Genomic DNA, 24,329 nt, shown 5'->3' with positions numbered 1-24,329 from the left:
CTAACCACTAAGATCGCTACTATCGTCTCATCACATACAATGTGAAACAGTACCGACACAGTCTATTGTTCCTAGTAGCCTCACAACTCAAGCTTCGTGACTGTATATACTAGACTGTGGGGAGAACCTTGATTCGTCTGTGAACAGTACTTGCCTCCAATGTCGAAGTTGCCAATTACATGTTCCAGAGCAAATCTTAACTTTCCTCGCTTGTAATGAACCTCCAAACGAGAGGCACATAAAAGTCTCCAAGTTCTCAAATTAAGTTCCCACAATCTATTCCTGACCGTCTGGTCACTTCCCGCTATTCCATGTACTAACCTGAGGTCGTTTTGCAGGTCACAAGCAGTGGATGTACGCCAATGCAGAGCAGAAATAGCTAAAAATCTGTCTTGATTTCCAGTTGTCTTTCGTTTACGTCCTTGCCCATGTCTCCTTTCGTACTGCCCTAACTCCCTATAACGTTTGACAGCTCTATATACAACTCACACAGAGTAACGGAGGTAATTGGCAATCTGACAATAAGTCCATCCCTGATGAATGAGGGTGACAGCTCGTGTGATTTCAACTTCCCTGACATCAACCATTTTCTAGTTTCTTTGCAATAATATCTGAATCAGATCACAACAATGACCAGTGGCGTAGCATGAAATTTTGAGCAGGGGATGCCAACTCAAGTTGTCTTTCATGAAATATGGGAAAACGTATTACAAAAATAGTCTTAAAATAAATAGTAGTCAATTTCAAGTCAGCAGTCGAAGATTGGTTGGAACATCGTTAAGTAACACCAATAAAGCATGGCCTCAAATACGTAGTAAAATATGATTTCATAGATTACACATATCTCTTAACAAATAGGCACGTATACGTATAACATTAGCTCACTCCCTGTCATACTTAGAGAAATCACAATATTAGTATCATTACGTAAGTATGCGTCTGTCTTTTGGTTGTGTCCTTCATTGACAGCAAGGGAGTTGGTCATTTGTTTTTTAAATCACACTTTTGTTCGTAAGTCAGTCTTGATAATACAATTGTCCTAAAAAATTCAAGTAAATTAGTGTCAGGAACTGTTATTTCGCTCATTATTTATTATATCAGCCACAATGCACACTAACACTTCAACTGAACACAACTGACGAAAAGGGATAACTCGGAAACTACTTATTTTAAATGTTAAAGCTAGCTTCTTGCGAGCCTTGCGACTAGGGTAGTTTAGTTAGAAAGGGATGGAAAATCTGCGGGGTAGATTACACAGAAGAAACCGGTCTGCTTGGAAGCTGATGTGTGCAGGCTTCTTGTTTACTGCTGCATCACAAATCATCCTGAGCTGCCGCATCACAATATTTAACGCGTAAATATAAATTCTATTAAAATTAATAAATAATTTTCTCCATAAACTGCAGGTTTATTATGAAATTATTATTAACTGGGGAAGATAAGCTTTTTAGCTTACATTGACGCTACACCACTGACAATGACCATAGCCTCCGATATATTCTAAAACAGCTATAGTCAAATGGAGAAGATCAAGCTAAACAATATTGGTTTTCAGCATGGATGGTTTACTATCCAGTTTTCTTGGACTGCAATGAAGGTGAAAACCAAATGTTGTGTTTCCTGAACAGAAAAGATGTTAACGCAAATGGTGATAATATTACAGCACAGCTATTGCCTTATACCAAAAATTTACAGCAGACAAAAAAACCTGTTCCACTAATTTTTTGAGCAATATATAACAATAATTAAAGTAATGAGTAAATCTATTTGAAAATGTTCTGACGAAAGTTTTAACTGTATTTGCAATATTTATGTTATGTGGAAGAGAGAGAGAGTAGAAAGGACACTAACCTACTGAAGCCTCCTGCTGTTGTAGGAAACACTACAGCTTCCTTTTGTAGTAAAGTTTGTTAACAACATACAACTTTGAAAATCTTATGTGAATTAAATGCAGCAGGTGAAATGCATCATAAAACTATATCATCACAAGAATGGGTAGCAGCAACTTGTAGTTACGGTATATCTTTTTGAAGAATTAATACAGCAATATAATACAAAGACAGAGTAACAAAGGGAAGCATGCAAACCTAAATGAATACTTGGACTCTGAAAACATTTCATAGAAATTCTTCGCAAATTTCCCCAAATTACCAAGATCTGATCATAATGTTACATGGATTGCATAGTGTGATGGAAAAAGACTGTGGATAGCTAAAATTTATTCAGTACTGAAGTGTATACAGAGCATATTTTGCACTGTGTGGAAAAATGCATGTGCTTCCTGTCGCTGCCTCATGTTAGAAGGGGATGTATTTTCTTCTATCATCTTTTCTGAATCAGTGTATTTAATTATATGCTATGTAATTACAGCAAAGGCTATAAAAATACGTAATATTATCTGTATTTATTGTAGTCTTAGTGTAAAATGTAATATTTATTAAATTTATGTAAAGAAAATAGAATGATGTATTAGTTGCATTAATATGTACACGAGAATTACACTAAATTTAATGCTTAAGGGTGCTATTCATAGACATTTTGCTAGCCCGTGCTACGAGCATGCTAAACTAGCCCCGGCTATCGACTGGTTTTTTTTTTTTTTTTTATTGGGTTATTTTACAATGCTGTATCAACATCTAGGTTATTTAGCGTCTGAATGATATAAAAGTGATAACGCCGGTGAAATGAATCCAGGGTCCAACACCGAAAGTTACCCAGCATTTGCTCGTATTGGATTGAGGGAAAAACCCAGAAAAAACATCAACCAGATAACTTGCCTCGACCGGGATTCGAACCCGGGCCACCTGGTTTCGGGGCCAGATGTGCTGACCGTTACTCCACAGGTGTGGACTCGACTGGTTACTTGTACGGGATTCATATCGTATCGCTAACACTTGTTTATGAATACGAAAAACATTAGTTCGCTATCATCCACCAGAAGCCCGCGCTAAGAATGTCTATGAATACAGCCCCTAAATCTTTATAATATACATTTATACTAACCACCGAGATATTTGGGGTAAAGTATGGAATATACCAGAACTTTCAAAGGAACTTCTTGGCAGCAAAAATATTTATAAAGTCAATTATATTGTATAGAAAAATAGAAAACAAGTGTTTAAAATACCCAACTGCACGAACGAAGACAAAATTCTGCATGCAGGAAAAACACTGTTGTTGCTGTTGTGACACTGAGAGAGACAAGCTTTCTGCTACTTCTAACAATATCACACACTGGTGCTTTGCATTGGTGGTGATTGCCCGATGAATGAAATGTCACACTATCACTCGGTTTAACAGAACACTTTCCTTTGCTTATTGCTCTCTGTACAGTTCGGAATCAAACTTGAGAAATCTTGGCATCCACTCACTACACCTGACAATACACTTGACATGTGGAGCTATTTTTCATTCACAATTCTGACAGAAAGTACTAAAAAATGTATATTGCATTTCTCAACTGTCGGAATACTTAATTTTTCTTTCCTTTTTTTCGTTACACAAAATAAACAGAACACAATATCACACTGAAATGAAACCTTTTAGCATCAACATAAACAGAATATCCTTAGACAATCAAGCACTTCAGCTAAATTAAACTGTATTTCACGTGACTACTGTGCATCCTAAAATGTTTATCTTTGTTTGTGCGGTTGGGTCTGAAGGGTTGAAATATCAGAATATTCTTCAGGAATTAACGTTTTAGAGAAATTCGCAGATAAATAACTTTTGACAGATAGAAATAGAAATACAGTACAAAATAAACACTTACCCCAATTCATCCTATGTATCTGCACGTTTTCTGAATCCTTCTTTATAAAAGTAATAGCGGGCATTAAATAAAAATTAAAAAAACCAACCCCATAAGGCACTTAATGCCATACTGTACATAATAACATGTAAGAGCAATGAACATCAGGATGGCATAGGAATTCAAACACCTGAGTCTACATGGCATGTCCAGAAAGAAATATTCTCTATATAAGTATAAAAATAAAAGATTTGAAGGTTTTGATTGTGCATTAGGGAATTGAATAAAACGCCATAATTATGTTTAACAGAAGACTTATATATTCATTGGATACAAATGTAAAATTTCTGCCTGTTATATATTACGCTTCTTTAAAAGAACATTTTGTAAATCAGTTTTTTTTTTTTTTTCCTCTTCGTTTCCCACTACCACACTAAAAGATATTCATTCTAAGCTGCAGTTTTTCCTCAAAGATCTGTAAGCTTTTAATCATAGGCTTAGACTAAAGAATGGGACATCATAACTTCTATTAAACTTCACAAAGGAATGAAAAATTATACTTTAGGCAATAAAGCAGCCATTCAGATGTACAAATCCGAAGTAAAAATGTATTTTACACATGTATTAAAATGACGCCATGTCCTCTTCATACGTCACACCTATTTTGCCATTTTGAAAGATTTCGTCACACACTCCAGGTTCTGGTGTAATGCTTCAAAATCATGTCAAAAATAAAAGTTTTTGAGCACTTTGTTTTCTGTAAATAAAAATCTTTTATAAACACAAACCATTAACATTTCTTTTTACTTCAGTTTCATCAACAAGGACCTTTTTTGAGTTAATACAAATAATTTGGTATGTACCTGGCAAGTTATGTATTTAGATCTATACTACATGAGCAAGCAAAATGATGTGGTACTTAAAAATATGTATAACAATGATGTATAGCATTTCTCTTGTCTGTATTTCATCCATGTCTGTGGTTCAGCACTAGTGTTGGCCTGGGTTCTATCCCCAGCCAGGTCGTGATGGAATTTATTATGGATAAAGCAGATGTAGAGATATTTCTTGGGGACTCCCATTTCCCACTTTCATTCTACCGACACTCTACACCTTCCCTTATTTCAAGTATTAGCTTCAATTTATTTATTTTATTCGGTTATTTTACGATGCTGTATCAACATCTAGGTTATTTAGCGTCTGAATGATATTAAGGTGATAATGCCGGTGAAATGAGTCCAGGGTCCAGCACCGAAAGTTACCCAGCATTTGCTCGTATTGGGTTGAGGGAAAACCCCGGAAAGAACCTCAACCAGGTAACTTGCCCCGACCGGAATTCGAACCCGGGCCACCTGGTTTCGCAGCCAGATGCATTGACCGTTACTCCACAGGTGTGGACATTAGCTTCAAAAATTACAAATAGATGGAGAAGTCCTGAGGATAGTACAGGTTCCCAATCTTAATATAAAAAGGGCATGAGGCTTCAGACACTGAGGCTTATCAAGTACTCCTCTGGGAATGAGACCCGACTATGTTAGGACTTATATGATGGCCCACCTGTCAGCATTGGGTTCACAAATGTCACCCAGACAACACATCATACTTGAAGAATCATTGCATGTAGGGTGCACAATGTGCTAATGTAAGCTTAATTCTGCTGCCATATATGTCTTTTTTTTTTTTAGTAGGTTATTTTACGACAATGTATCAACATCTTAGGTTATTTAGTGTCTGAATGAGATGAAGGTGATAATGCTGGTGAAATGAGTCCGGGGTCCAGCACCGATAAGTTACCCAGCATTTTCTCATATTGGGTTAAGGGGAAAAAACCTCAACCAGGTAACTAGCCCCGACCAGGATTCAAACCCGGGTCACCTGGTTTCGTGGCCGGACTTTTCTAACCATTGCTCCACAGGTGTGGACGCCATATATATCACTTGGCTTTCTCAAAACAAGAATGGACGTCAAAATTCAACAATTTCATTACGAACATTTATTCACCTACTTTTTTTTTTCGAGTGGAGGTGGGGTATAACAGTGTTTTGTTGTTACAGCTCCGGAAAAATCGCTGTGACGGGTAATAGCGATTTTGACACATTGTGATTTTTGTGTTTGGACAATTCTTGGTGACTGTGACTGTTCCTCATCTCGAACCAACAAATGTTTATCACTCTTCTGCAAATTGATATACCAATGCCATATCTTATAACAATAATAGCTGATTAGTGTGGCAAGTATATCAAACATGCTCTGAGCTGTGTTACTGCGATGTGTAGGCTCGTATATTCGCCCACGAATGTTTATGAATGATTAGGTGAATCATTGGTGGAAAAATAAAGCAAGTGTGAGAGTGTAGTGCAGCTTGAGTATCAAAGTGCTGCTGACATTAACCATTTTGAGTGGAACGAAAATTACTTAGATCTCAGTTATGTTCTGCTTCAAGTTAATCTTCCGACATGCAATTATCTGGAGTTGTCACACATCAGTCACCATCACAATGAGTCACATGTCAGTCAGAGATGACAATTTCATGGAACTGTGATTTTGAAACTGTAGTCACTCTCAGAAGATGTGTATGCATCTTTTAAATATAAATACATCATCTTGTACTCAATTTTTAAACAAATGCAATTTTCTTCATTCATTTCCCAGTTACCACAATGTAATTCTCTCACTTCCATTATGCCAATAACACCCTCTAGTCACCTCCAATCTTTTATTATTGGCCTTTTTAGCATTTCAATTTTTTCCAAAAAGCAGGGAGCTACCCTACAGTATTAACCCCCTCCCCTCCCCAAGTTAAAGGACTATTAGAAATATATTGTTAGAATAGTGGGACCTGTCTTCCTAAATTCTTTTCTTTGTTGAACATTTCATCCCAGTTACGATTACACTTTTGAGCCTATTTCTGCCCAGCATCTATCTTTTGCTTTCCTACTCCTAATATTCTAACAGTGAACTTCTAGTTCTCAAACATGGAACATTTTTAAGTCCTTATTGTAACAGTGCAATTACCAGGTGCACCTATCATGTGTAGTATGACACATTTCTGGCACAAGCAGTCATAATGCTATAGAAAGAATTTTGACCACCAATTGTTCAGATAACCGTGACAGTCAAGAAGTGCTGGTACAGTATTGTTATTTTATTTTCTGTAAGTATATGTGAGCCAAATTAGCTTCTGTAAAAGCCAGATGCATTTCAACCACAGCATTTCTGTATGCTTATGTAGTAGGTCTTAAACATTCATACAATAAAGACATTAGAAGTATTATTCTGGTGATGTGATTTAATTATTTAAAATTCTAACAGATGTTTAAGCTCCTTTCGGACACTGTACTCTTAGCAAAAATCAATAAATCTAGTGAAAATTCAGCTAGCAAGGAACGTATTTTTTGCATTAGTCAAAGAAGAGTGTACAGTTATATTTAATATTGCTATCTGCAATTTATGAAAATTAAAACGTTATTTAAGAATAAATTGGACCCTCAAAGGCATATAACTTGGTGATCAATATTGATGGTATTCTGTGTTTAGAGAAATATGTTAAGGTCGACCTAAATATTCTTTCAAGGCATGGATTTACTACCTAAATGAATGAAACATAGAAATATTATAAAATGCATAAAGTGAAAATAGAACAAAAATTGTAATTTGAACCACACTTACATTATTTTTATATTATTTATTATTCCTAATACAATTTTTGTTTTATGTTGATTTTAATTATACCTTCATGTACCAGAAGTCTGTTGCCTGTAGCTTATGAATGAAAGAAAAGTGCAGTATATTTGTCCAACTTGATAGTTTATCTGTAGAAACAATATGTACTTGTCTGCCTATCCTTATTGATAATCACAGCACTGGTTGTAACTGAGATGCACAGTAGATGTGGATATGTTCCACGTATATTAAATAAAGTAGTAATCAATGGTTCACTGGTCATCACAACACAGCATCCATTTTACACCGGTATGCTAATACATTAAGTAATCATACCATTACTGGATAAAACACTTGCTTCCTCATCAAATACGGATTTGACACCTGCGTATCAAATACAGTATGTTGCTGGAAATCACTTCATTCACAACACATCCAAAACTGTTGAAATAAAGATCCAAAGAATGCTATACAATAAAAGATATCAATTATTTATTTGGGTTACACAACTCGAAGACATTTATGAACGTGGTATACTGCATTCCAAAAGTATTCACATATATACCATAGCACCCTATAAATCCTCCTACGGATTCAAAATGTGCTGTAATTAATCCAAGTAGAAGATTCACACTACTATTATGTATATTAAATACATCGCCTTATCAATGTACAATTTTGAGTGTTTGGATTCTTAATTTACAATATAGACATGTGAAATCAATTGATACCTTCAATTTTAAATTATAATAAATCATTCGAATAAATCACTATAATATAATTATGAACTTTTCAATAAAAAAAATACAAAAGCAGTTTGGATAGTGGAATAGTAAAATGGCAGCATGAAACCAGTATGACTTAACTCCCTGATTACAACCATAAGCTAACTTATTTATAGATTTAACTAACTAAAAAGTTGCTCTGTGGCTCTTTCCAAATCCCAGTTGTATGAAGATAGTGCTACTCTTGCTTGATGATCCTCAATTCCCATATCTGTGAGTCTTCGAATTTTCAAATCAAAATCAGAATTTTTATGAGGACCTGAAAACAAGATGCAAATTATTATGTCGCAGTTATTTCATGAGGAGGAAGGATGGGTGGGCAGTAGGGTTGCCAACCTCCTGTATTTCCCGGGATCTCCCATATTTGCCTCTAATTTTTAACAGTCTCCCCGATCCCGTATTTTTCTTCTCTTCCAGCAATTTTCTCCCTTATATATGCAATGTAAACATCATTATTCTAAACATTTGATTTTGCCGTGAATGATGAATTCTGTTATTCAAGAGACGCATTGAAATGTACAGTCTTTTTGGAAGGTAATGCTTGCCGGAAATGGGTTTTACTACTCACCTGTTTAAAATCAAACATTATATTAATATTATAATTTTGGAAAAACTGGCTAGCTCTGTTCTAAGCATACCAAGTAGTAATGCTCATACAAAGAGGATGTTTTATCTGATGAACAATAATTGGACAGATGTTTGAAACAGGAGTATGACACATCTAATTCAAAGCAGAGCTGCAAACTGGCATTGACTTCAACTATTACACGAGACAAGATCTCTCTCAAAATACTCTTAATTTAAGCCTAACTGTCGAAAATGCTTTTAGTAACTGAACTGAATAATTTGCCACTTTTCTATGTAAAATTTTGTCAATTTCTTAATGTCCCGTATTTTCTTCAAAAAAAGTTGGCAACCCTAGTGGGCAAGTACTTGAATAAGAAACACTGCATTAATACAGACAAGTAAACTCAAATTAACTTCAAGACATTCCTTCTAATATGAAGCATGGATTTTAAAATGCAATGATTAAAAAATGGTTGTCGCAAATTTGACACATGAATGAATGAACTGAAATGGGTTGGGCTGTTTTTGTCCTGTGCATGTAAGCCACTTAACTGGACCCATTGTGCCCCAAATATCTGAAAAGTTACCCAAGTCCTGAAGCCTTCTTGAAGGCATATTCTTGGAGTGAATATTATCTTCATGTAAATATGGTACACCTTGTGCATACACACACATAACCATTCAAGCACGTGCAATAAATCAATTCACGAACACACACTCACCCACACATATCAGAACCAACACTCCCACTCCACTCACAAAGGTCGCCCATAGCATGCACTTCATAAGTAAAGGCTTGCAAAGTTTGAATAATTTCAAGGAAAAATTGTTCCGGGGCCGGGTATCGATCCCGGGACCCTTCGCTTAGCGCGCGAACGCTCTACCGACTGAGCTACCCCTGGAACCATACACAACACTGTCACAATTTTTCCTCACGACTCAAATGAGCTGACAAGATGCCAGAACTCAACTATGAGTGCACACAAATGCTGTGTGACTTAAATTGTGGCTTTCTGTTAACGTACCTCCAGTAACGAATGTAGCTTGCAAAGTTTGTTATTGTAATATTAGGCCAAGAAACATGATTTTACCTCCTGCATAGATGAACGTCCAATGGCGAGCTGTTTGTCTGAACATATCCTGGTTTTCCTTGAATTGTTTAGCCACAACAGCGTCTTGTGGATCATCCGGTTCTGCAGCAGCCAGCAATGCTTGTAGAGAGAGCAGAACTGTACGCAAAGTCATTGCTGCCGCCCTAAAAGAAAAACACAAAAGTTACGCTTTTGTCAAAGCCATTATCATCAACATGATTGTTGTCATCATCACCATCATCATCATCATCAACAACAACTTTTACAGTGACTCTATATTTCTTTCGGCAAATTCACACACTGTTATGTGAAGAAAGAGTCATTCCATATAAAATTTAAAGTTCTAAAAAGTAAAGTTCCGGATATGTTTAGTATTTTAATATACGAATGTTTTAATAGGAAACAATTAAACAACCTAATATGAAATTCATATCATCAATGGTTTAACTGCAATAATGGCTGAAATATGTGGGGGATTAACATGTAGGTTATTGTTAAAAATACACTGAAAATAATATGCTTTGTGATATCGACACAAAAGCTGTGCCAATGCAATAACGTATTTCAAGTTTTTGTTACGTTATTAAGGATTTTCACTTTGTATATGTATTAAAATTGACTATAAAATAAACTAATATTGATATTTTCAAATTTAATATTTTTTTCCCCACTATGTTTTTTTTTCTTTACGGTGAGATAAACACATTCTTATCTGATCACTTAAAATTTCATAATGGAAACTCGAAAAACCTAGGAATTATTAAATAAACAAGAGTAAATGTTATGATCAAGGTTAAAAGTCGCGTCGCACAGAGCTGATAGCAGACCGCCCTCACATTGAGTGTCAATGAAGATATATTTCCAGCAGTGTCAGGAAGTTGTGTTGGTGCTATTTGACAATTGATATGGATAAATAACAGTCTACTGTCCACTGCTGTGGAGTAATGGTTAGCATGTCTGACCATGAAATAAGTGGGCCAGGGTTCAAATCGTGGTTGGGACAAGTTACCTGGTTGATGTTTTTTCCAGGGTTTTTCTTCGACCCATTAAGAACAAATGCTAGGTACCTTTCGGCACTGGATCCTGGATTCATTTCACTGGCATTATCACCTACATCTCACTCAGATGCTAGACATCACAGCTGATAAAACGTCGTAAAATAAACCAATAAAAAAAACAGCCTGCCAAGAGGCGATTCAGCACATGAATTTTCGACAATAAAATCTCACGACTTATACATAGACTTACATTAGGAACATTGTGGAATCCTGGGAAAAGAGAATGCGGATGCTTTAGCAAAGAAGGGCAGCACTGCTACTTACAGACCTGTTACTAAATCTACGTATTACTCTGTGAAAAGATTTATTAAATCTACATACTTAGACTTCAACAAACAAAATTTGATAACACAATCTCAAGGGAAAAAATGGAACTCTCTGCATCAAAATCCACAGTTAATTCCCGATTTACCACGAAAATCGTCTGTAGCTGCATTTAGATTGGCAACAGGCCATGATTGTTTGGCCAAACACCTGCATAGAATTGGAATATATCAGTCCCCTAACTGCCCATTGTGCAACTCAAACCAAGAAATGGATTCGGAACTCCTAATGGCATGTTACATTACATATATAATTTATTGTCTTATCAATAATAAGTGCTAGAATTGTAGACCATCCTCTCTAATACATATTTCTAGACACATGCTAGACTTCACATAATATGGCACATGGTCCATTTCATTCAATTTATGAATGACTGTTGTCTCATAAGGCTTTAATTTTAACAATTTCGTCACTTTCCAAGCTGAGTCTTGGCTAAACCTGCTTGTTGAATTAATTTTCTTAATTTCGTGAGAAACTATTCTAGCCTATAGCCTATGTCAGAACATGACTTATGCACCTTATTTTATTTTACAATGAGCCGGTTTCTCTCACTATTTCCACTAAACTCTGAATTGATGAATCAGGTGGTTGTTAAATGCCAGGATATTTCTGTAGATATGCAGCATATTGTAATTATTTCCGTATAAACATAGTATGACACTTTCTGTATAATATCATTGTAACATACATATCACAAATGAATATTTTCTGTTCCAATGTGTACTGCATTGCCACGAACTAACATGAACTGCAATGAATGGAAGTCAGCTATATACTAATGCTCTAACCTTGACGTCCCTTCAGCATGTGTTGTGTGTCCATACTAGTAAAGTCATCCCTTTTATAGGCCAAGAAGCCCACAGGGTGGCAGGAGGTTAAGGCTCCCATCTGTACAGACAACCGGCATTAATAGCAGTAGGAATATCAGTTCTATGGGTCTGCTGCCTTTATTCCCAAAGAAATACTCCTGGTAATAATTTCTGTTACAGATCAATGGAGAAAATCCATGACCTTCAGGCTTTGCAGCATTTCACCTTAAAAGTGACACTACTGCACGCCCAATGTGTCCACACGACACAAAACAAAACCTTCCAAGCTTGATCCAGGAGAAACACACACACTACTTCCTCAGCAGCTGTATTCGATCCATCGTTGGTGTGCCTCCAAAATCCAGTATGTGCATTTAAACAGATTTTTCAGGAGAAAAAAACATCACTTTCAATTCCTTCGATTTTTAAAGCTACTTTCAGCATAATTTCACCATTTTTCATGTAATGATTGAAATGATACCGAAAGTAGCTTTGAAAATCAAGGGAATTAAAAGTGATAAAACTTTTTTCTTTCTCATGAAAAACCTGTTTAAAAACACACAGTGGACTTTGGAGGCGCAACAAAGCTGTAACAGTAATAGGCCTGAGCAAAACCTATTTCTTGGCAAATATACGAGTTATTATATTATTATAAGTCCATGTAACACAAATATACTTACCATTGGTCTTTGAGGATATCTAAACATATTGCCCCTGTCACAGAAGAAATATTGGGATGCCATATTTTGGTTATAAACCGTACCTGTGCATATAAAAAGACAAACATGTCACATAATGCAATTATTTTATACACATATATACTTAATCATTATGTTCTACGTAACTTGAAGTCGAATTTGGAATAAATTAGAATTTTCTTAATCCTTATGTAACGCTAGCATCTATGCTTACTGAATCTGTATATCTTTGCACCACCTTGTTAAATTAAAAACTTCTAACGTATTATCATTAGTGATATACAAGTGTTAAAAGTGTCTAAATCAAGAATAGGTATGCAAATCTAAAGCAGCAATTTGGACTCAATGATTAAATTCTGTTCATCATAGTGAATGCAATAAATGGGCAGGCAAACTAGTAGGATTAAATCAATGGATACATGAACGACTTGAATAAAGAAATATGTAAATAATATAACAATATGATGATTTAATATATCTCTCAACCTTGTTACATGTGAAACAGAATACACTACGAAGATATTTAAAATTTATCTTCATAACAGAAATTAATATTTTATATCCTGGCCTCAAAAACAAAATATGCTACAATTTATTAATTTGGAATATGTACTGTAAGACTTTCTTGTGTTAAATTCTATCGTCCCTGGTTTACATGTTTCGACCTATTATGGGTCATCCATAACATGTAAACCAGGTACGATAGAATTTAACACAAGAAAATCTTATAAGACATATTCCGAAGTGATAGAGTGTTAAAAGTTGTGTAATCAAGATGTATAATTTATTAATATCTATTACACATTTTATAACTAAAGTAATCCCACCTTATCTACTGTTAACCTCAGAGACTTTTTTATGGAATTTAGCATCTTCATCTGATGAATTTTATAGAAAATCTAAATGGCAAGTGTGTGTTCAAAAGTGTAATAATTAATAATGTACAATGTATTTATTATTATTATTATTATTATTACAGTATTATTATTTGCTTCTCGTATGCCTTATTGTTTGTAAATTGTCAAATTAAACTATATCATAGGTATATATGTTATAAAAAAAAACTTATTTATTGAGTTCGCTATTATCGAAGGTTTTGTATAGCCTATCTGTGGTAGATTTCAGAAAGTATTCCACGTGAGGGAGATTACTGTACATTAGAGACCTGCACGGGCCGAAATTTTTAGGCCCAGCTGAGCTGAACCAATCCGAAACCAGAGATTAGTTTATAATAATTGTCAACCCAAGCTCGACCCAAAACCCAAAGACTAGCAGATAAAGCAGATGCTAGAGGCCACATGAGTCAGGTACAGCTGCAAAAGAGATCACTCCAGCAGAAGCATGAAAAAGGGTAATCTCCTACTCTCCCAGGCAAAACAAATATACAGTGCTCTGTGTTTATAACAGAATAGAGATGAGACAAATGCCATTACGAAATACAGAATCGAACTAAACAATTACTTATGATACTGGTAGTCTACTGTTCTGGATGGGTACCAGATGGACATCTAACAGTGCATGCATTAAAATCTTCGTATTATTTTTTAATAAATATATAATTCACAGGGGCAAAAAAGAAAATATTTCGTTTCTTTAAAGCCTGAGCCTCACCTGAACCTGATAACCGTAAGTGAATTTCAACCCGAGCCTAGCTCAAGGGCCGAGTCGGGCATAGGTCTGCAGGCTTGACCTGAACTGTGCAGACCTCTATTGTACAATGTACAGTCTTAGAAAAAAGCTTTGTTGCACAGATACTTTACAAGTCCCAGAAAGGAGGCAGTGCACATGATCAGACATACGAGACAAAACTAATTTTGTTACTCAACTAGTCCTTCTCTTGTGAACCAGGTTGCTCGTCCTCTGAGCATGCACACTGCATCATTTCTGGGACTCAAAACGTACCTGTGCAGCAAAACTTTTTTCTAAGACTGTACATTAGATATATTTATTTTATTGGGTTATTTTATGACGCTGTATCAACATTGCGGGTTATTTAGCTTCTGAATGAAATGAAGGTGACAATACCGGTGAAATGAGACCAGGGTCCAGCACCGAAAGTTACCCACCGTTTGCTCGTATTGGGTTGAGGGAAAACCCCGGAGAAAACCTCACCCAGGTAACTTGCCCCAACCAGGATTCGAACCTGGGCCACCTGGTTTCGTGGCCAGACATGCTGACCGTTACTCCACAGATGTGGACCATTAGATATAAAATGCAACAAAACTACTAAATATATCTCGAGAAGAGAAGTATATGACAACTTCATATTGAGATGCCAGAAAACAAATAGTTTAAAATCAGAAGGCTGATTACTGGTAAAAAAGAAAACAAGAAATGTATTATAGATTCAAGATTAATCAATAACACTGCCATATACAATCATGACTTAAGTGACTGACATTACCTTTGGTGGATTAAATGGATATGTTTCTGGTACTTTTATTTCCAGCACAAAAGTCCCTCCTTCGTATGGTGTTTCTGGAGGACCAGCTATTTCTCCTTTCAATTCCGTATAGTTATCATTCACGAGTTCTACTTTTATAGCACACTTTGCAACCTGTAACAAACAATTTCAACTTCAATTCTTGTCAGTAAGTACATCGGCAATGTGAACTAAATTACAGTATGACTTCTCTGCAGTGTTACCAATAAGCACCAACCAGCACCACGTGCAGTGCAGCTGTCAGAAATGTTATATTATCTAGGATGGACAATATTAATCTCAATATAGTAACATGTAAGTGTTTATGGTTCGAATAACACGCTCAAATACCATTAAAAAATTAAGTTTTAAGAATGTAGGCCTACTAAAAATTGTAATCAGAAAAGGTGAAGCTTTGACTTTTTTCACTGCTGGCGGAGGAAACAAAATCTAATATGACCAGCTGACCTGTTTCTGGATTTTCTGTCCTGGTATCCCAACAGTTCTTGTTGGGATGGCTATTAGTCTCGTTTTGTTGGAAAATTCATAAAAGGAAGACCCATTTTTTGCTTTTAGACGTGGGCAATATAAGAATTCTTGTACCTGTGTTGTAATACATTATGCAATTTAACACAAAGATAATACAAATGCTTGGCTGCAATAATAACTAACTATATGACTGCTTCTGAGATGGAAGGTTACTGGTGGTCAAGACATTTGCTCCCTTCAATTGTCATTCAGAAACACTGCTAAAATTGTAAAATTTGGTTTATCCCTGCCTGAAACCATTTGTCCTGTAGAAAGTGTTTTCACGTAAAGTACTTCTTTCCAACACACTGAATAGCAGAAGTTCCAGAATCTACAATTAGAACCAATACGGCCTCCAGATATGGAGGGTAGCTGCGAATATATTGAATAAGCAGTCGTGGACAGCCGATAAGGGGTGGTCCTCCAGCTTGGGGATTGGGCGAAGGGCTAACAACCCATCACCGTAAAAAAACAGCTTGTTACGAATCCATGCATATAGAGTGTTAGTTGGGAGGCCAGCGGGAAAAAGACCTTTGGGGAGGCCGAGACGTAGATGGGAAGATAATATTAAAATGGATTTGAGGGAGGTGGGATATGATGGTAGAGACTGGATTAATCTTGCTCAGGATAGGGATCAATGGCGGGCTTATGTGAGGGCGGCAATGAACCTCCGGGTTCCTTAAAAGCCAATAAGTAAGTAAGTACAAGTACAACACAATACATTAATTAGATACTGCATAAGGTAGGACTTGATTTATACAAATCTTTTATCGGACAAAGTTTTCATGAACTGCATTCATTTGCAAGACATTTGCCACATCTGTGGCTCAAGCACTGGTCTGGTCTTCCATCCAGATGATCCAGGTTCGATCCCTGGCCAGATCGTGAAAGAATTTGTGAGGGACAAAACAGATGTTGCAGAGGGTTCTTCTTGGGATACTCCCATTTCCCCTCTATCCTTCCACCAACTCCACCTCCCTCTCATTTCATTTATCATCTGCAATGGTTAAAAAGAGGCTGGAATGTGATCAAATACGTCACACCTAGAACTTTGGAATAATCCTAATGCAGAAATCTACATAGGCCAAACTACTGCCACATAGTAACATAGACGTTTATCAGTTAAGTGAACTGGAACACATTGCAACATTATTTTTCTTTTGCATTTCATCAAGCCAACGTTGACTCAGTGTGACGAAGGATAAAAAGGCATAAAATTAAAACAACAATCTTGACGTCACTTATTTTGTGAAATGTACTTTGCTTTCATCATCAAGATAGTCAAACACTGTACGTCATTGGCATCATATGTGCTCTGTGACCCCTTGCAACATAAGTCGTGATAGGAATCTCTAAATCCACAATACCAATTTTAACACTTTAATTTCAACCAATACTATTCTGAAAAAAAAAAAAAATAAAATAAAAGATAATCCTACAAACTTTATATAAATTTGTCATTCATTATTATGAAGTCATTAGTGGTGTAAACGGTAAGTACGATACAGCTCTGTTACCTTCACATTAGAGAAAAAAATAACGTTAGGGTAGAACTAGGAAAAAGGTCACATAAAAATCAGCACTATTCTTCTGCAACCATTCAAGATAAATCTCTGATCTGACAACTAGACACCATAAATCATTTTCAAACTGAAGTTAACTAGCAACATCTGAGATGAGTATCTGTAAGTTATTTTTACTGACAGCAGTTTGGTAGTGAGTCACAGAATGTAGTCCTACAAACGAAGTTGGTATAGAATTCAAGCATTTTCTTCTAAGAATTAGGAACATAAATCCACATAAGGAAAGCGTAAATTGACTGCTGGCTATTAATTAAAGTTAATCTATTTAAAAATTAGGCTTAAGTGCACAATGGTAATTGTGTAGAAGTCGCCAGCTATTCAAATATATTACTTTTGGGCTACTCATACATCTTGTAGGCATTACTGTTAATACTAATACTTATATCTATGTTTTTTTTAAGCATTACATCGGTTTTTGATGGTTTAGGCATAATATAGAAGGGTTATGGCGAAGGTATAGGGGGTTGTAGAGTGCTAAAGCCCCCCTCCCCCACAGTATCATATATGAATGGATATCGTTTCTGCAGGTAGAAGAGATATTAATACCGTATGCCAATATATAACATATATCACCTCACATCTTATTCGCTGTCTTCATTCGTACTGTAGTACTGTCAATGTGAAGTTTTGAAGTAATAATAACATTTCTGTAGTAAACCTATATGGATATAATTAATAAAATTTAAATTTAAATCATTTCTGTATTATCTGAATTAATAAATTTTTATTGACTGTTGTAATAGGCCTACATTATCGATAGTAGCTATGTCGGGCGTGCTTCTGAACAGGGGCAGCGGCATTTCCCCTACGGTTAGAGCCCAGTTTAAGTGTGTGTGTATTAATCGAAAAAATGTCATATAAACATGCATCCTATTCTCAATATTTTCTAGCCCCTAACTTTCGATTAATATACACACACCTAAACTGGGCTCTAACCTTAGGAGAAATGCCGCTCCCCCTGTTCAGAAGTCCGCCCGCTATATCTTGTAAATAATTTTAATACCGAATTTACAATGATGTTGTCGTCTAATGGTTACGATAAGAGACTGCTAAGCAGAAGGTTTCTGGATTGATTTCCAGCGATTCCAATATGATAAGTAAAATTAAAATGTATATGTATTGATATAAAGGTGCAATGAATGTGGGAGAAAGTGAGAAGAGAAAGAGAAAATGAGAGGAAATGGGTAGAAGACAAAGGAGATGAGTTTTTATTGCCCACTCTTTAATTTCTCAATCTTGTAAGACACTTGAGTTTATGCATAACTAGCATATGTCAAAAAGTTTATGCATAACGTAAAATAAATTTTATTCTCTTTAACATATAAAGGGGTGAGAATGATATAGTCCTAAGCCACACAGACAAAATTTTACAGGAGAGCGTATCAAAGATTCAGAGTCCAATGCTTTTAGGTGTGATATCATATTGTCTTCGGCGTATACTTATGTCATTTGTTGAGTAATTTTTACAATATTTTACTAGTAGCTTCCTCATATGTGTAAGAAATGAACTCACACAAAAAACCATTTTTGTTAAAAGTGTGGCTTTGGACTGTCTCATTCTCATCCCTTCATATATGTTATATTTAAAATTAATACACTGAAAATATAGTGGGAATGATATAGACAATAAAAAATTCGTCCAAGGGAGTGGAGTTAACAAACATAGGCCTACTAGTGATCTGCAAAATCAAACAATTTTAAGAATCGAATAATCTGTTCTCGAATAACATTAAGATTCGAATAAAGTTCTCGAATACTTTTATAATTCGAATAATGATTTGATTACTCACTAGCAGGTTCTCGCTTCTCGGTTCTCTTACCCAACATCCAGCATAACAGCAATAACGATAGTAGTGACAGCAGTGTATTGTGCAAGCACAGAAGTTTGTATTTTTTTTTATTCTAATCATATTCTGTAGCTATCTGCAACTTCTGATAAAGATGTTGTGTAGCCTATATTATACGTAGTCCTGAGTTCCGTAATTACAGAAGAGAAAGAAAGAGAGAGGAATGAGCTGAAGCATGTCTTTATTGCACACAACTACCGCGAGGTTAGTCGAATGTTTACAATTGACAAGCAATCGGTGTTCTCGAGAACTTCCTTATCTACTATACTGTTTCTTTTGGTTCTCATTCTTAACTTCTTACAGTAACTACATCACGAGTGTATTAATACTTGTTCACGATTCGAGATATATCTCGAGAACTTAAGAATCGAATAATTCGTATTTTTTTATTTGAATACTCCCATCACACTAGCAGCATTACATCATTTAACAGTAATCTCTGATGCTGTTGTAGGAATTCGGTGGAACATGGTTATGCATACCTGACATATATGAAAAACTGGCGACTCCAGTATTGTGCACTTGTTCCAGAAATTAACTTAAAAGACTACTTCAACATTTTTTCAAGGATGTAAATACAAGTTAGGCCCAAGTGTTTCGGACTGAAATAAATCTATGAAGAAACAGTCTTCATTAAGTCATGATGCAATTATATTGTCTTGTTTACAATTAGTAATTTCCTTATAACTTAATTTCTGCTAGTTTTGTTATTTATATAGACCATTAAAACGTAATTCTGATATATTATAATATATGATGAAAGGATCACCCGAATGGGTATTAGTTATTCTTCGCTGTATTCAGAGATCGATTTTGTTCTTGCACGGCACTCTGTGATGTGATATTGTTTGCATCTCTGCCCACACAACTCACACACGCATTCGGCGTTCGGGGTATGGAATGTCTTATTTCTGCATATTTTGTGATGAAAGCCGTGTATGGCTAGTCTTGTAATGGTATGTCTCTGCTCCTGATTCTCTCTGGTCCAGTTGCGGTCAATCATTGCAGTCGTCCCGTAGAAGTCGATATCTATCTCCGCTCTCTTCGCTCTTCTTCGATCCAGTAAGTTGGTGCTGGCTCCAGTAGATGGCAGATTGAGTCTTAGATCTTCTATGCAAAAAGTTTCCTTGGCCAATTCGTATGCTAATCTTGATGGTGCATACTTTCCCACTCTGAGGGCACACTTTAGGAACCGTGCTTTCACTTTCTCAATGCGTTCTAAGTCATTGACTGTCAGCTTTTCCCATATTAAATCCAGTCCATACGTGGCTATTGGGGATATTGCCGTGTCGAAAAGGCTGGTGGCTGTCTTTAGAGATAGTGATGCAATGTTCTTTATCCTATATATGGCTTTCGTGGCGTCTGCTGTCCTCTCCCGGAATTCTGATATATTCAGTCACTAATAAATACTACGTTAAATAGCAATGAATTATAAAAGAATATTTAAATAATGGGAGTAAAGCATTAAAGATCTGAATCTTCATAGCTCAGAAATGTCTACCATACATTCATTACAGTTACATGGGACAGTTAGCCCTAAAATATAAACTTAAACATGCACCAGAGTATAGCAAGTATTTGTATTAAGTATTTCAATACGTTAAAATTGACGAGTTCCTACATGAACAGTACAGTGCTTATTATATGAATCGGTTATTTCAGAAACCGGACTTCTCTGCTATGTACTATTTTGAGATATTCAACAAAATATGTTTATGCTAGTAAATAATCATACTGGACTTTCAGTATTTTAGCAGCATTATTTTGAATTACTACCTACAAAAATAATAAATTTGAATTCATAGTTCCAAATATATACGCTCTTAATCTCTGTGGAGAAGTCTGCTTTCTGCAAAATATCATAATTTTACCACAAAAAATATTAATTACGCCTTATTTTATGTTGATTTTCAACTTCTTTTACTCAAGAAACATGGCAAATTGAATTACAATTACCGACTTTGAACAAATTATACAATTTCAAATAAATTTTAGATATAGAAACATCCTTCCTGCTTTACCCATCATATTCATCATCACTATCTCCTATCTCAACGTCTCTAGTTGGCCATTTTAATATAGCATTATAAAAATCATTGTATTCCTTTGGAATGTAACAGAGTATCTGTTCTAGGTCTTTTAGTTTCTGAAAATTTATTGGTACATTTCCTTGTGGGTAGGCCTTTGTAGTAGATAGTGATGTAGGTAAGTGGTGTAATTCTAACTTGAAATGATAAAGAAGTCCATCTATATACTCCTCAGCAACTACAATGCTACTGTCCACATTGTCATAATTAAATTTCATAGATTTTAACACACAGAACAATACTTCCTGATCTCAGGGAATTTTCCGGTCTTGGAGCTGAAGTGGCAGATAATTTTTTCTGTAAAATGTCGGCCACCGATTATTAAAGTTAAGAATGTTACTTAATTCTATCATTTTGACTTAAAACTTTTCAGCATTACTTGACAGTATGATGCATTCAACATATTTCTTCATGGACATTATACTGAGGCTTATAAGTAATAAGCACTGAAAGCGGACATCTCCTGGAAAGGTCCGGTTTCTGCACAAAATTTAAAGTTGCTATAGCATATGAAGGCTTTATGAGAGCTGGAGAAGTATGATTTCTGCTTAAAATGATAGATTCATCCTTTGACATACATAACAACCATTAACTCAAAAATTCCAAAAAGTAGAGAAGTCCAGTTTTTGAAATAACTGATTCATATTATGTAGGCCTATAAGTGTATAGATTATAACATAATTATTAAAAGGTTCTTAATTAAAATTGTCGCAGTAATTACCAGTCTTTATAAATCATATTTTTCTAAGTGCGAAAAAAAAAAAATATTTGGCCGTAGTTCGTTATAATTATCTCCATGCAAGGGAATTAATTTCGACTCCCTTCCCGAGCTGATACAAATTATGCAAAAAAACGTACAGGCTTCAGCAAACGAATAGGCCTACCTACTAGTTTGTCTCTAATTTAATATTTTGGCAGAGACAATGGACATAGTTGTTTAAAAAACGACACATTTAAGCAGTACAACACATTCTCTTATTGATAATAATAAATAAATTCTTTTCACATCTTTCACGAGTGTGTTAATAAGTCAAGAAAAGAAACAATGAAGAATAAATATGAATATTATGTTTGACTTACTGAAATATTAGCTAACAAGTACTTTTGACAAACACAGAAGCCAATCAATCTAGCAAATATAAAATTTCATAAACTCAGTATACGACATCGTACAGTAAACCAGATCCCAATGATCCTACCCATAAACTAGCTTATATGGCCTAAGTCTTAAAAAATTTGAGCTTCCTTTCTTTCTTTCTTTGGCAGTAGGAAAATAATATATTATGCATAAAAACATTTTATTATTTAAATAAAAACAATCATTATGATTACGTCAGAAATTTATGGTGTGATTATAAACCACAAATTGACTTAGATCTACTAATAATGTTTAATTGTTACTAGGATATGTGAGTACCTTGGCTTAAAATTACTGAAAATTCATGCATGTCTTGAAATTACGAACATTCCATGGACAAAGCAAAATGACATTCTATAGAAACAATATTTTCAGTCACAACTGGCAAAGATGAGATGAAATCCATCCTTATACATACCGATACCAATTATGACAGAATACTGTCTTACAAAATAAATAATACGTTTATAAGATGTTGTAAAACTGGCAACTGTACCTGTAACTAAAAAAGAAAATACTCAAAGAGTCTGTCCAATGTATTAAGGTGAAAAAGAAATAGTCATTTCATGACATTACTAAATTCTATCTGAAGATCAATTCTACACAGTGTTTATTTAAAAAAAAATAGCCACAACCTTTTAAACATGCAACAAAAACGTAACTCGTTCATAACGTATGATTATTTGAGGTTAATGCATGAAATTAACATTAGGGAAGTCGAACATTAGTTTGACAAACATGACAATCAGTACAGCAAAATGGTTAGTAGAGATCTAGTCTGTGTGGATTCTTAAGAAACATTAGCCTACCATTAATTTCTTAAGGAATGATAATTTCTAGATATGGTAGTCACATGTTTAGTTTGATTGAAAACACTATCTAATAACAGCACCGTCATAATGTAAATATTATTATTGTACAGGGAATTAAAATTTCTTAGTAATGTCACCTGTTAAAACCTCGACCATGTTTTAATGCCGTATCCAAATTTTTACAACATAGAGCAATTGCTAACTCCTGATAACTGCACGTGGAAATTATTTTTCGTAGTGACAAGTCACTTACATTGGGAATTAAAGTAAATACTTATAATTCAATATGATTAGTGAACCCTACCTCTTCACTTTTAATGACTTCCTTAAACTCTCTCTTGATTCTCTGTGCAGCAATATTCGCCATGATTCTAGCAGTTAGCAAATAATCTAATGCATTGTTCAATTAGTTAAAAAAACATTCAAATTATAGCACGTTTCCATGTAACAACGATTATTTTCTTTTAAAACCTAACCATTACCACAAGTTTCGAAGTTTCTATTGCTGCAGTTTAATTCACTACCACAATCTTTCCATTACTGCATGTTCGGTCTTGCCAACTTTGTGAACAAAGTCCATTGGATAACATTTGCCTATTCACGTATAATACTTATCAGTATTGATAATTCTAAATATCATACGGGATAATGAAATGCGCAGATGGTTAACTATTACATATATATTGTTATATATTTCATGAAATTATTGTATCTAAGTAACTTTATGACATTAATTTAAACATTACTCTCTCATCAGTAAACCATGCCCCTATCTTCAATAGAATACGTTCATCAGGATGTGATGTAACAACCTTTTTCCGCTGTAATGTGATTGGTTGTGTAATATGTTTTTGCAGTAATGCCCGTCTTGTCAGACCCAGTGCGTGCGAAGACTTTGATTCGGGCTAACTTGGAAAAGCCGAGTTCTTTTCTCCGAAGTAGGATGCCAAATATTAAGGTTTTCAGCGGTACATCTCACCCGGACCTTGCTCAACGAATTGTTGATCGGTTGGGCATTGACTTGGGAAAAGTCGTTACTAAAAAATTCAGCAATTTGGAAACATGGTAAGTACCTAAGCAGTAGCATGCGATTCGGGAACATTAGATTTTAAAGTAAATATGTTCAGTAGTACATGATTTACTATGCAAGTTTTAATTATCAA

At 35.2% G+C, this 24,329-nt stretch overlaps 2 protein-coding genes and 1 non-coding gene across 7 annotated transcripts in view; 1 reads left to right on the top strand and 2 right to left on the bottom strand.

Annotated features, from left to right (window-relative positions):
- Window positions 1-4,048: 4,048 nt before the first annotated feature.
- Ubc4 (ubiquitin conjugating enzyme 4) lies at window positions 4,049-23,726 on the bottom strand. The gene is made up of 5 exons (XM_069848974.1): window positions 23,471-23,726; window positions 15,154-15,306; window positions 12,732-12,814; window positions 9,858-10,021; window positions 4,049-8,458 (listed from the first exon to the last, which is right to left on the bottom strand). The coding sequence occupies exons 1-5, from the start codon at window positions 23,531-23,533 to the stop codon at window positions 8,322-8,324; spliced, it is 600 nt and encodes a 199-aa protein (XP_069705075.1). The 5' UTR covers window positions 23,534-23,726; the 3' UTR covers window positions 4,049-8,321.
- TRNAS-GCU (transfer RNA serine (anticodon GCU)) lies at window positions 9,596-9,669 on the bottom strand. The gene has a single exon. It is a non-coding gene; the product is annotated as a tRNA-Ser (tRNA).
- Window positions 17,263-24,329, top strand: part of Prps (phosphoribosyl pyrophosphate synthetase) — a 58,645-nt gene continuing 51,578 nt past the window's right edge. For 4 of the 5 annotated variants that reach the window (XM_069848970.1, XM_069848969.1, XM_069848966.1 and 1 more), the window contains exons 1-2: window positions 23,800-23,830; window positions 24,024-24,231. In XM_069848970.1, coding sequence (XP_069705071.1) covers window positions 23,815-23,830; window positions 24,024-24,231 — 224 coding nt within the window. In that variant the 5' untranslated portion in view covers window positions 23,800-23,814. Of the gene's footprint in view, window positions 17,385-23,799; window positions 23,831-24,023; window positions 24,232-24,329 lie in introns of those variants that run through there. The other variant, XM_069848968.1, reaches the window with a different exon arrangement.

This window comes from Periplaneta americana, chromosome 16 (genome assembly GCF_040183065.1).
Source record: "Periplaneta americana isolate PAMFEO1 chromosome 16, P.americana_PAMFEO1_priV1, whole genome shotgun sequence".
Classification (NCBI taxonomy): domain Eukaryota; kingdom Metazoa; phylum Arthropoda; class Insecta; order Blattodea; family Blattidae; genus Periplaneta; species Periplaneta americana.
Note: the sequence above shows the minus strand (reverse complement) of the source record. Positions and strands in the feature narration are given on the sequence as shown.